The sequence below is a fragment of the Anolis carolinensis genome, chromosome 6, assembly GCF_035594765.1.
Source record: "Anolis carolinensis isolate JA03-04 chromosome 6, rAnoCar3.1.pri, whole genome shotgun sequence".
NCBI classification, from domain to species: Eukaryota; Metazoa; Chordata; class Lepidosauria; order Squamata; family Dactyloidae; genus Anolis; species Anolis carolinensis.
In genome coordinates, this window is record NC_085846.1 from 58,655,558 (window position 1) to 58,667,973 (window position 12,416).

Consider the following 12,416-nt stretch of genomic DNA (forward strand, 5'->3'; position numbering starts at 1 on the left):
AAACTGTTGCTTTATGAGGCAGTGAAGTTATATTGTTAGCATTTAAGTATTGCACAGAGAAAGAGATCAAAGATACAACATTATCCATTCATTTTTAATTAGTACAATATAGAGATCATGATTACGAATGATCTCTTTGAAGGTAATACAAATGAAACATGTCAACAATGTTGATATACCTCTGGGAAGTCAGCCTGACTTTAGAAGAAATATACTAAATAACTCAAGGGAAGTGGTGATAAAGAACACACCATAACTATTTCTTTGAAAAGGTAGGTTTTCTTCTAAACATGTCATTCTAAGCATCACTGACCACATTTAAGGAACAAAACTGACGAGAAAAAATGTTATGACAACCCCTCCTGAGTGTAAGCTTTGATTATGGTTATATTAACAGCTTTTTGGGGGGCATCTTATTGATATTATTTGGTCACAACTACAATATACCCCTGACTGTTTCTGCTACATCTTTCCTCTCTATCAATGCCACCCTATTTCCTCTTACACTTTTAATTCCCGAGCAAAGGGTTTTACAAATGTCTCATTGAAAATATAACATGCCTGTTCATTTGTGATATTTGTGTATTCCATTTTGTTTTGTTTTATAATGTCTAGCTTCCTCTGATTGAGACTTACATTCAGACCTTTCAGCTCAAGGGAACTTATTACGGATCAGTAAGCCCACCACTTTTATGGGGATTAGGTGTGCAAGGCCCTTGTGAAAGTGGAAAAATTGAATATCTTAATCCCCTCCCAACCATATTTAACACACCTGCTGCTCCTAGAAGCCCTGAGCCTTCACCCAAAAAGCCCCTTCCCTTGTTCTTTCTTATACAGGTGATATCACTAAGCTGACTTCTGATGCTTCCCCCACTTACCTTTGCCTGCTAATCAGGCCGCAGAGGCTGCTGGGGTCTACTGGGGTCTCTTGTTTGGGAAGAACTGCCTGAGGCCATTCATGTTGTCTTTGCCCTGTTCTTAACTATAACCCATATTTAAGTCAGATGTTTGTAACTCAGGGACAGCTAGTAAATGAATGTGTAAATGTTCATTGTGATTTTTGGAGTGTCAGAAGCAAATTAAAGCTGTCTGCATCCCAAAAGTGATTTTATCACTGATGATGTATTCAGAGGGGATTTGCCTTTAGCTTTCTCTATATGTGACATGTCCAAGGTCACTTGGTGGAGTTCCATGGTCGAGTGGAGTCTCCCAAGTCATAGTTCAATGCTGAAACCACTACAACAAACTGGCTCTTTGAGCAAATTCCTTTTCCCAAATTTTGACATCTTTGTGGCTGAATTTCATCTAGAGGTGTCATACCTCAAGAGATAGATACATAATTTGCATTTTGTTTAAGCTATTTTTGGTTTTTCAATGATTGGAATGTACGTGATTCAATAATATTACACTAATGTCTGGAATGGTGTTTTGTCAATTGCTCCTGCTCGTTGTGCCAGTTTGTAGTTTTCACTTTGATTCATACGTTAGACATTGGTTTAATGTCTAATGGGCAAACTGCATTTATTATTAAACAGTTCAATAACCTTTACATCTAAAGTGTTGAGCTGCACATTTTAAAGTGGAGGGTGTAACATTTTTACTATGATTTTTCATTTGCTCAGTTATAATATCTTTATATTATCCATGCAGTCAGAGATGTAGATATCATGGTTGTGTAAGTTGTTATGCGCTAATCAGTCATATCACTACTGCCTCCAATTTTACATTACAAGCAGTCCCCAAGTGACAAACAATATAGGTTCTGTAGATTTGTTCTTAAGTTGAATGTGTATGTAAGCCAGAACAGGTATATTTTTTTAAGTGTAACTCCAGATAGCTAGATAAGCTTTGGGTAGCACAAGGAAAGGTTAGCACCCCTGTGGTGTTTGTTTTGCTGTCTGTGCTTCTGTTCAGAAATTTCACCTCACTTTCTGTCCCTGTGGTAACTGGGTTTTGAAAATTTTGACTTCTTGTGGAAACAAGGATTGCCGATAAAGCTTCAATTGAGACACCTTTTCCCCGTGATAACACTTTCAGGGGTGAATTTCCCTTCCTATGAGTAGATTTCTCACACTTTCTATTGCCTCAGGTCCATTCTTAACTGTGAGCCATTTGTAAGTCGCATGTTTGTAATTCGGGGATTTTTTGTATTCACTTCTTTATCATTATGAATTGCTTTTCACCATCTTGTCTATCATTTTAAAGTTGCTTTACATTTAAGTGCACTGCTGGTTCAATGATCACGCTACCTGCTTCTTGGAGTTATATTCCAAGAATGGTATAATAAAAGAATCTTCACATACAAACAGGAGATGATACCTCACATCTCCTGTTTGTGTGTGAAGATTCTTTTGTTATACCACTCTTGGAATATAACTCCAAGAAGCAGGTAGGATGATCATTACAATACCTCACAATACAACACCACCTGAGCTCTGCGAGTGCAGCATTTTTCCGAATGAAGCAGAGAGTGTTTGAGGATCGGGACATCCGTAGAGATACCAAGGTGCTTGTTTATAAAGCCATTGTCCTCCCAACCCTGCTCTACACCTGCGAAACGTGGACGGTCTACAGACGTCACACTCAACTCCTGGAGTGTTTCCATCAGCGTTGTCTCAGAAAAATCGTGCAAATCTCTTGGGAAGACAGGCGGACAAATGTCAGCATGCTGGAATAAGCAAAGACCACCGGCATTGAAGTGATGCTCCTATGCCATCAACTCCGAATGCCCGATCACCATCTCCCAAAGTAGTTACTCTATTCCCAACTCAAGAACAAGAAACGTAATGTTGGTGGGCAGGAAAAGAGATTTAAAGATGGGCTTAAAGCCAACCTTAAAAACTGTGGCATAGACACTGACAACTGGAAAGCCCTGGCCCTTGAGCGCTCTAATTGGAGGTCGGCAGTGACCAGCAGTGCTGCAGAGTTTGAAGAGGCACGAATGAAGAGCTTAAGGGAGAAACGTGCCAAGAGGAAGGAGCATCAAGCCAACCCTGACCGGGACCGCCTTCCACCTGGAAACCGATGTCCTCATTGTGGTAGAACATGCAGATCAAGAATAGGTCTCTTCAGCCACCTAAAAACCCACCCTTAAGACCCCACAACTGGAAGACCATCATCCTCGAACTACGAGGGATCGCCTAAGTGAAGTGATACCTCACAACAGTAGTTGCCAAAAGGGAAAACAATTGCTAAATCTTTCTGTAGTATTTAGAAATGGCCAAATAGCTGCTTGTATTGAGAGTAAATTTTAAAATTAAAAAAATAAAAAGGGCCTGTGGTAGGTGAATTAGTAAGACGCACATACCCTTTTCTTTTATCTGCCGTAGTTTTATAATGGCAGATGGTATCCAAGTGAGCCAAATTAACCTACAAACCAGATTAAAAAGAACTGTAATTGAGGCTTGCATCTCTTACTTTTGGGATTTAAGTTATTAAATTACTGATTCCTCCCCAAGTATAAATACACTCTACTCTTCTTTCAAACCAGAAGTTCCATAAATATGTGAATACTTTGAATAGCAAGTCCTAACGCATATTTAAAGTGAAGAGCAGGAAGAGAAAGAAAATATTCCCCTTCAGCCAAATCCTAATTTCTGTCAAGAGCTAAGAAGCAGGATGGTGAAGTTAATTAATTATAGAGTCAATTGGGGGTTTTGTACCCAGATATTTTCCTGATGTAGGTCTTTGAATGTCTGCCCACACTAAGCTCATGAATCAGTGTCATTTACAACATGCATTAAGATAATTGAACATAGTAAGGAGTAAATGTATACAAGAGAGCTAATATTTCATGCAGGAAAGCTCATTTTATCACTGCTAAAGTGCATGTCAGACCACCTCACAGTTAGCATCTTTGGAACAGAGCTTAACAGTAACTGGCTGTGTGCAAATGCCGTTCTATTTTTATATATACATATATTCATTTCTTGGTAGATTTCATTAGGGCACATTCACACACACAAAAATTGAGCATATGTACAATCCTTAAAATAATGGCGATGGAGCACGTAATGGCAAGAATCCAAAAACCTAATTTACTGTACTTGGATGTAAGTCGACCTCGGATATAAGTCAAGGACAGGCTTTGTAGCCAAAATTATGGATTTTGTTCAGAACTATGGATAAGTTGAGGGTCATTCTGCAGAGACGAGAAAGCAACACCACCATGTCGGGCCCCAGCCACTCTTGGCCACTGTCATTTTCCCACCAAGACATTCAAAAAGGCAAGAAATTGTGCCACAGTGAAGAGGGGGGGGGGGGGTCAGTGCTTATTTTATGTTTTCCTGGGATGGACTATGCTCTCACTTTTTGCCATTCTAGCCAGAGATGGGGATGCTTCCTTTTTCGATAAGAATCGAGGCACCCAGGGTTTGGGGGTAGATTTTTGACTAAAATTTATAGATTAATATACATTAATTACACTCATAAATACCAGGGGTTCTCAAACCTTTTCAGCCACTGAGCCCTTTTTGAAATAAACGTTTCTCATGGAGCCCCCAAAATGTTTATATTTTACATTACATTATATATTTTATTATATATAAAGCATATATAGCAGACTTACAAAACAAAAACACAAAGTGCCCACGGCGGCCATCCAGCCTTTGTAATAATAATAATAATAATAATAATAATAATAATAATAATAATAGAAACTCCAGAAGCCATCCAGTCCAACCCCTTCTGCCATGCAGGAAAAGCACAATCAAAGCACCTCCTAAGCGATGAAAGGGAAATGGGGTTTTTAAAGCAAACAAGGTGAGGAGGAAAGGATCTGGGAGGCAAAGAAGGTGAGGAAAAAAGGCTTTTGGCAGTGAGGGAAGTAAGTAAAAATGGCTTTAGGGAGAAGGAAAGAGGGAAAGCTTGGAGAGGGAGAAGGAGGAGGGCAGAGGAGGGAAGCGAGGAGCCCCTCAGTATGATTTGTGGAGCCCCAAGGGGTCTGCGGAGCACACTTTGAGAACCTGCACTATACAAAATAGCTATTTTAAGTGTACCTAGCTGTGTGCCCAGTAGAACTTATAAATGTGTTCTTTGGAAAGCTGACTTACATTTCAGACCACGCATTCCATTTGAAAATTCTTTTTCTTTGAAGAAATGATTGCCACCAATAAATAGAATTATTATTCCAAATCGAAATAAGGACATGTATCCCTTCTTAATGACATTGCTTTGTAAACTTCACTCTTTCCATTTATCTACTTCATATTTCAAACCTTTACAACTGAAAACTAACGGCCGTATTTCACCGCATAATAGTCATAATTTTTCCTCCGTGGGGGGGGGGGGGGGAGAAGAAAGGTGCAACTATTATATGGGGAAACATTTTTGCAGCTATGGGGCTTTCCTTGACTGGCAGGAAGCTGCAAAACCAACCGCGCTCCTGCCACCGATAGCTACAATGCTTCCTTTGGCTGCCACCAGTCAAGGGATGCCTCAAAGATATTGCTGAGAGGTGCACTGATGGGTGATGGCTCACCTACTTGCCTGCTTCTCTCCTACCAGCTACAGAAGCTTGCTACCTTGAACAATAGTCACACCGGTCAACTAAGGGTGTGACTAATGCGAGGAAAACAAAAATACCAAAAAGGGGGGGGGGGGAGGTGAAACTATTATGGGATGACTATTACGTGATGTAATATGGTATTTTCCTCTCTTAGGGGAAGACATGCACATTTAACTGGTGTTAAGCATAGCTTATAATTACCCAAGCAGTGTAAATTTAGTAAAGCTCATAAAGTCAATAGATCCTGTCTGATCTTTGAAGTTAAGCAGGGTCAGCTCCAATTAGCACTTGGACAGGAGACCACAAACAGGAGCAGAATTCAAAACGATCTTGACAGACTAGAGAGATGGGCCGAAACTAACAAAATGAAGTTCAACAGGGACAAATGCAAGATACTTCACTTCGGCAGAAAAAATGGAAATCAAAGATACAGAATGGGGGACGCCTGGCTTGACAGCAGTGTGTGCGAAAAAGACCTTGGAGTCCTTGTGGACAACAAGTTAAACATGAGCCAACAATGTGATGCGGCTGCTAAAAAAGCCAATGGGATTCTGGCCTGCATCAATAGGGGAATAGCGTCTAGATCCAGGGAAGTTATGCTCCCCCTCTATTCTGCCTTGGTCAGACCACACCTGGAATACTGTGTCCAATTCTGGGCACCACAGTTGAAGGGAGATGTTGACAAGCTGGAAAGCGTCCAGAGGAGGGCGACTAAAATGATTAAGGGTCTGGAGAACAAGCCCTATGAGGAGCGGCTTAAAGAGCTGGGCATGTTTAGCCTGCAGAAGAGAAGGCTGAGAGGAGACATGATAGCCATGTACAAATACGTGAAGGGAAGTCAAAGGGAGGAGGGAGCAAGCTTGTTTTCTGCTGCCCTGCAGACTAGGACACGGAACAATGGCTTCAAACTACAGGAAAGGAGATTCCACTTGAACATCAGGAAGAACTTCCTCACTGTGAGAGCTGTTCGACAGTGGAACTCTCTCCCCGGGGCCGTGGTGGAGGCTCCTTCTTTGGAGGCTTTTAAGCAGAGGCTGGATGGCCATCTGTCGGGGGTGCTTTGAATGCGATTTCCTGCTTCTTAGCAGGGGGTTGGACTGTATGGCCCATGTGGTCTCTTCCAACTCTACTATTCTATGATTCTATGAAATACATGTCCTCTGGACTGTATTTCAGAGGAAGGAACTGGCAAAACCAACTCTGAACATTCATTATACAAGAGAACCTTTTAAAATTCACAGGGTTACCATAAGCTGACAGAAAACTTGAAAGTGTGTGTGTGCATGTGCATATACTAAAACAAAAAGGAAATGGATATTTCTAAAATACTTTTTAATGCATTTCTCAAGCAGTGGTCTGAATATGGAAGAGTTTGACTTTGGAAAGATCTGAAGACCATAGCTTTTTATAGTAAGACTGTAATTTAAATTTTTCTGGTACTATTTCAAAAATGGAAAACAACTTGATAAAAAGTTATGAAGTTGTTGTTAACCTACAATATAAGAGGGTCCCACAGAAAGTATTCTAACATACAAAGGCTTGCTATGTCGCACAAAATATAATATGTTAAAGTTTAGTCCAAATCTGGGCTTCATAAATCTTTAAATCCAATTTAATTCTATTTTCCATATATATCTTATAAACTCCAAAGCTGCCAAATTTCATTTTAAAATGTCAGCTTGAATGTTTGTCAACAAAACAAGAAAGAGGAACAATGGTATCCTTTCAGTTCTGCTGAACAAACCTTTACAAAGCACTGAATTTCAAGTTTATAAAGTCATTAATACATAACTGTGTCCATCATATATTAGAATAATAAAATTAACTCTAACTTCATCATGAACCTACATTTTACCAAATAATGCACATTTCTGGTGTTACTGTGGCTAAAGACAGTACAGTTAATTATTCTCCTTTTAATAAGTGAATAAATTATGTTTAATATCTCTCCATATGACCTTAATTATACGTGTCCTGTTTAGAAACTGTAAATAAAGAATTTTACTAATTAATAAATGAACTCTATTAATCATTGTCAAAAAGGATATATATATAGAGAAGGGCGGGGGGGGGAGAGGGAACGTGCACTAAAATGTATGCATGTGTTTCATTTGCTAATCATTGGGACTGAATTAGCCTTCCAACTGATCATCATAAATTGTCATAATTCCTATGGATATTAATTATTTATTCTTCCTTTAATCAAACTGGAGGTTATGGGATTCCTTTAAATCTTTTATCTGAGAGACTAATGAGTAAGCATCATTCTCTGTACAGAGGAATGACATTGTCAAAATTATATCTGAATGTCTTAGTATATTTATACGTAAGAGGTCAGCATATACAGTGGGATGTCATATTCCCATGTCCCCTTTTTATTTTTGTTTTCTCTTTACTTAATGGAATAAATCCTTCTTTTTTTGCTTCCGTTTGCACTAAGGTTTTCGGAAGTATGCACAGCATAGTGTGTATGGAGTATATACATTTATCATTGGTAATTCTCACCTGTATAAACTATGCCCTCGGAGATGTATCAACAAATTTAGGACTCAATTTCTTTCTTTGACTGATCAACCAGTGCTTTATCATGTCTGTCTTCTTGTAGTATTGATTGCTTTTGTTTGTGCGAAAGACTAAACAGGTAACCTGATACATTTAAATGAAATAGTTTTCTATTTTTACAAGTGCATGTTTGTGAAGTCACAGATTTTTCTACAACAGTAATATCCAGACAATTACCAAGATACAACATTTTATGCCAAGTAGGATATTTTACAACCCTGTTCTGTTTGAAGGGGCTATCTTACTTAAATGATAATTTAAAAAAATGAAAAAAGATTTAGAAATGATACCTGTGGTGAAGTGTGAATTTTAATCTACAGTCATGTATAATTGTAGGTAGGTGTTTAAAGAAGTGAGTATTTGAAGTGGCATGACTGGGGGGATGGTGGCCAGCTCAGCTCATTCTGAGATGGTTTGCCATGGAAAAGGGGAGGAGCCAACTGCCATTTGGCAAGAGAGGCATTTTAAAATAGGCAGTCTGTGGTCAGAGAGCCGCAAGAAAAGCTGGTTCTACTGTGTTGAGAATCAAGAAGGTTTAGGCTTTTAGCCTGTGTGGTTTAGATAGGTCAAGTTGACTTATTTAGGTTAGTAGTTAGAGGTTGAAAAAAAGGGAAGAGAAACCCAGTAAGAGTCTTTATTGTAACAGAAATAACAGAGGGAAAGAATAAGCTAGTACCTGGAGTGAACTGTTAAAGAAAGAAACACATTTTGAAATAAGTAAGTTTAAAATTTGCCTATTGGAAAGAATAGTCCTCTTGAGAGTTGTTTTATGAGAGGCTATAAAGGTAACCACTAAAGGAATGTACCTCTAGAAGTTAAGAAACATCGAAACCATTAAGCTTCTATACTTCAATAAACTTCTATACTTCAATAAATAAGACATGGAGGAAATACTTTCATGTCTGAACTGGGGCTGAGACAAAGCAGATAAATGAACAATATAAAAGTTAAAGTGATATTTTAGCAACAGCCTCATTAATCCATCTTAAATACTATTTATGTACATCTGATAATAATAAATTGTATCTCTATCCTGCCTTTTTTCATTTTGCAACTTCCATGGATACTCCCGGTAATAAAATAAAAAATAAAACTAATACAACTAAGGAAATCAGTAACATTTGCCAACACTACTACAATTATTTCAGTATCACATGAATGCTCTGACAAATACAGACATTTTTCATTTAATCTCAAACACACATAAAATATCTGCTGCTAGGAGCGTTTCCTTAGGGTGAATATCCTGCTAAAGGGGTACCACAGGTGAGAAGCTTATTCCAATCACACCCAACTAAGTCTTAGCATTCAAGTATAGTCATGTGAGAGCAGGCATTTCCATCTGATGTACCATTTTAAACATTAAAACAATAAATAGCTATATGACATTAAAGGTTAGAATATTAAAAGTAAAAGAACTGAAGAGTAAAACCAGCACTATGAATTGTACTTAGAAAGGTACTGGGAGGTACTGGACTTACTGAAGACCTCTTTAAGTTTTATGATACATAAAATCTGAACAGGGTTTCTGACATGTCCCTAGATGCAATGTATTGCAATAGTGTGATCGGAACTTACTAGATAATAGTGAGTATCAATGACCAAGACATTATGCCGGTCTGGAAGGAACCACAGATATTTTATAAACAGGTGGTACATGTTTCAACATCCACCAATATTTTTCAGTACATCAGCACACCAAAATTGTGAAATTGAGCTTTAGGGAAGTTAGCTCCATACAAAGCTGATTGAATATCATCTTCACAACCGAATGAGCAACCTAACAAAAAACCTCTCTAGTCTGGACTGAGCTTCCCAGCATCACACGTGGAGCCAGATAGAAGACAAAACATTGAACATCTGTACCACTAGATCCTATTTTGGACAGCCAGTCCTCTGACACAAGGGATTATGGTACTGGATACAAGTACCATCAAAAAGATTAAGCAGGGTCACACACTCCCTTGTCTTTTTTCCAGCATAGATTAGGGTAACCAAATCATAAACAATTCAGTGCAAGTAGTCAATTTTCAAGACCTCATCTAGTATCGAGTTCAAAATGCATGGATGTAAATTAGAACATTTCATTTACCTGGGGTACTGCATACAGTAATGAAGAAATATATGAAGCAGATAGCATGTTTTAAATTAACAATACGACTGCAACAGGAATTAAGATGAAATAAATTTCTAGATATTCCTTAAGTAACGCTGTAGGTACTATCAACTAAATTGAAAAAATATTTTTAAAGAAAAAAATGAAGAAAAGTCATCCTGAAACCACTTCAGACAGATTGCTGGTTTATATTTAGGTATTAGGACATTTGCCAGACAAGTGACTTTTCAAATGCAAAGAGCTGACTGACAAGTTTACAACCAGGCTGTAATATTTAATACTCACTAATCTGTATTTATATCCCACCACAGAGTAGCAGCAGTTTAACTATAAGAATACAGTCCATTTCAGAACACAATATATTTGATGGTTTTCAAGAGATGTGATAACCCCACATTTCACCATTTTCTGGAGGTACTGCTAATAGGACTATGGAAAGGGTCGTACAGGTCGCAGGGTCAAGCTAAAACACTGTGTGACAGCTTCATTCCAACAACGTGTGGCAGCTTAATTGACTTTTACATTATCATACCTTTAGTGTATCAAAAGGGCACTGTAATAAACTGGCATATATGTGAAGTAGGGCACTACAGTGCACCCTTTGTTTACATTCCTGAAATGTACTGCAACTATCATTTAGGCTTGCATCCTAAATACAGTATGTAGGAAACCACTTATGGATAACTTTCCTTTCCAGAACTTCTTTTAAACACCTTAACTTGCCAAACTGTCCAATGCATGAGTGAAACCAATCCCCAAGTTTGGCAAGAAAACCAAATGCATTTAAAGTTCAGGCATATCATTAAAGGATTAAGTAAGAAAAGTTCAGAAATAATTGCTCTTAAAATATAATGAGCAGAAATATGTAATTAACACTTTATGAAATATAAGCTGAAATATGTGGATATAAAGTCTCCATTAGGCTGCCATGTCTGGGTATGTTCTTAACAAACAGCTGATGAGAACTTCAAAAAAAATCAGACACCTCTCATACACATATTAAAATATTGATAAATATATTTTTTCTTACCAGATTTGGTCTTCTGCTTCATGAGCTGCCTGTGATTGGTAAACATGGCTGGGGAATCTTGTGAGGCTGATCTTTCTTCAAGGTCAGACTCTAGTATGGTAGCACAGCCACCTATGTTAAAATAAAATATTTGTATAGGAAATAATTTAGAAAGCAAAAAAGGAAATGATACATTCACAAAATCACTAGTGTTACAAAACATATAATAAGAATAAACTGTTCTTTAATTATTATTGGCAAAAATATTGTAGGAGCAAGCCAAAACATTTTGCCATTTCTAGTGTCTTTGTGAGGACACAAGATCCAGGCTGCCTCTGTTCACAAGCAGCTGTTCTCTGTCTGGGAGCTGCAAGCCAGTATCATCTAGAACTAGCAGATCCTGCTCTCCAAAAAGACTCCTATAATTTCAAAGAAGGGTGTTAGCAAAAGAAGGGACTGCATTTTTCCAGTGTGTTTTTATATATGTATGTGTATCGGATTTTAAAGCTATGGAGAGCTGTTATTTGAACACCAACCTGAATCTTGAAGTGGTACAATCTCAGATATATCTATATCTATCACCTCGGTGTGGACTGAGGAGGAGGAGTAAAAAGGACAATGCACTGTATTATCACAAGGGAAAGAATGGCACTTTTGAGCCTTCCTTATTTATCATAGTAGGTCATGAGTTCAAATGTCCAGATTGTTCTTCCTTAACAGGTATACAGCTAAATCTGGTATATTTTAAAACAGATTTTAAAAACTGAAGCTAAAAACTTGTCACGTTTAGCTGACAATTACATGAACATAAAGCATTTCTACACAATATACTGTCAACAGTCATGTTGATCTACATCCCTCCTTGCTTGTGTGAAAGGAATTTATTTAAAGAAAAATGTGGAAACGATTCCTTCAAGCCTCTTATGTATGGAACTCTTGTTTTTCAGATAAAACCCAAGATAAAACATTGTGAACATAGCAAGAAAGATTCATAAAAATAACACCCTTAAAATGATCTTTCCTAACAGTGAGATTATGAATAAAATGTCACGTAGCTCATTAACACATATAAAGTTTCTGTGTACACGAAAATTCTGAAAGCTTATTTTGAAAACTCAAATCCCAAAGGTTATATATAGCCATGAAAATTAATACTTTATATACCAAAGTATTTCATTAGACACCAGCACAATTTTTCCATCCAAGGTGACTTTAGCACTTTT

The 12,416-nt window shown here is 37.8% G+C and overlaps 1 protein-coding gene across 2 annotated transcripts in view; it reads right to left on the minus strand.

Moving 5' to 3' along the window:
- The window catches only part of bbs9 (Bardet-Biedl syndrome 9), a 284,565-nt gene that overhangs the window by 108,602 nt on the left and 163,547 nt on the right, over positions 1-12,416 (minus strand). For both annotated transcript variants that reach the window (XM_008112835.3, XM_062984296.1), the window contains exon 21: positions 11,215-11,325. In XM_008112835.3, coding sequence (XP_008111042.1) covers positions 11,215-11,325 — 111 coding nt within the window. The remainder of the gene's footprint in view (positions 1-11,214; positions 11,326-12,416) is intronic.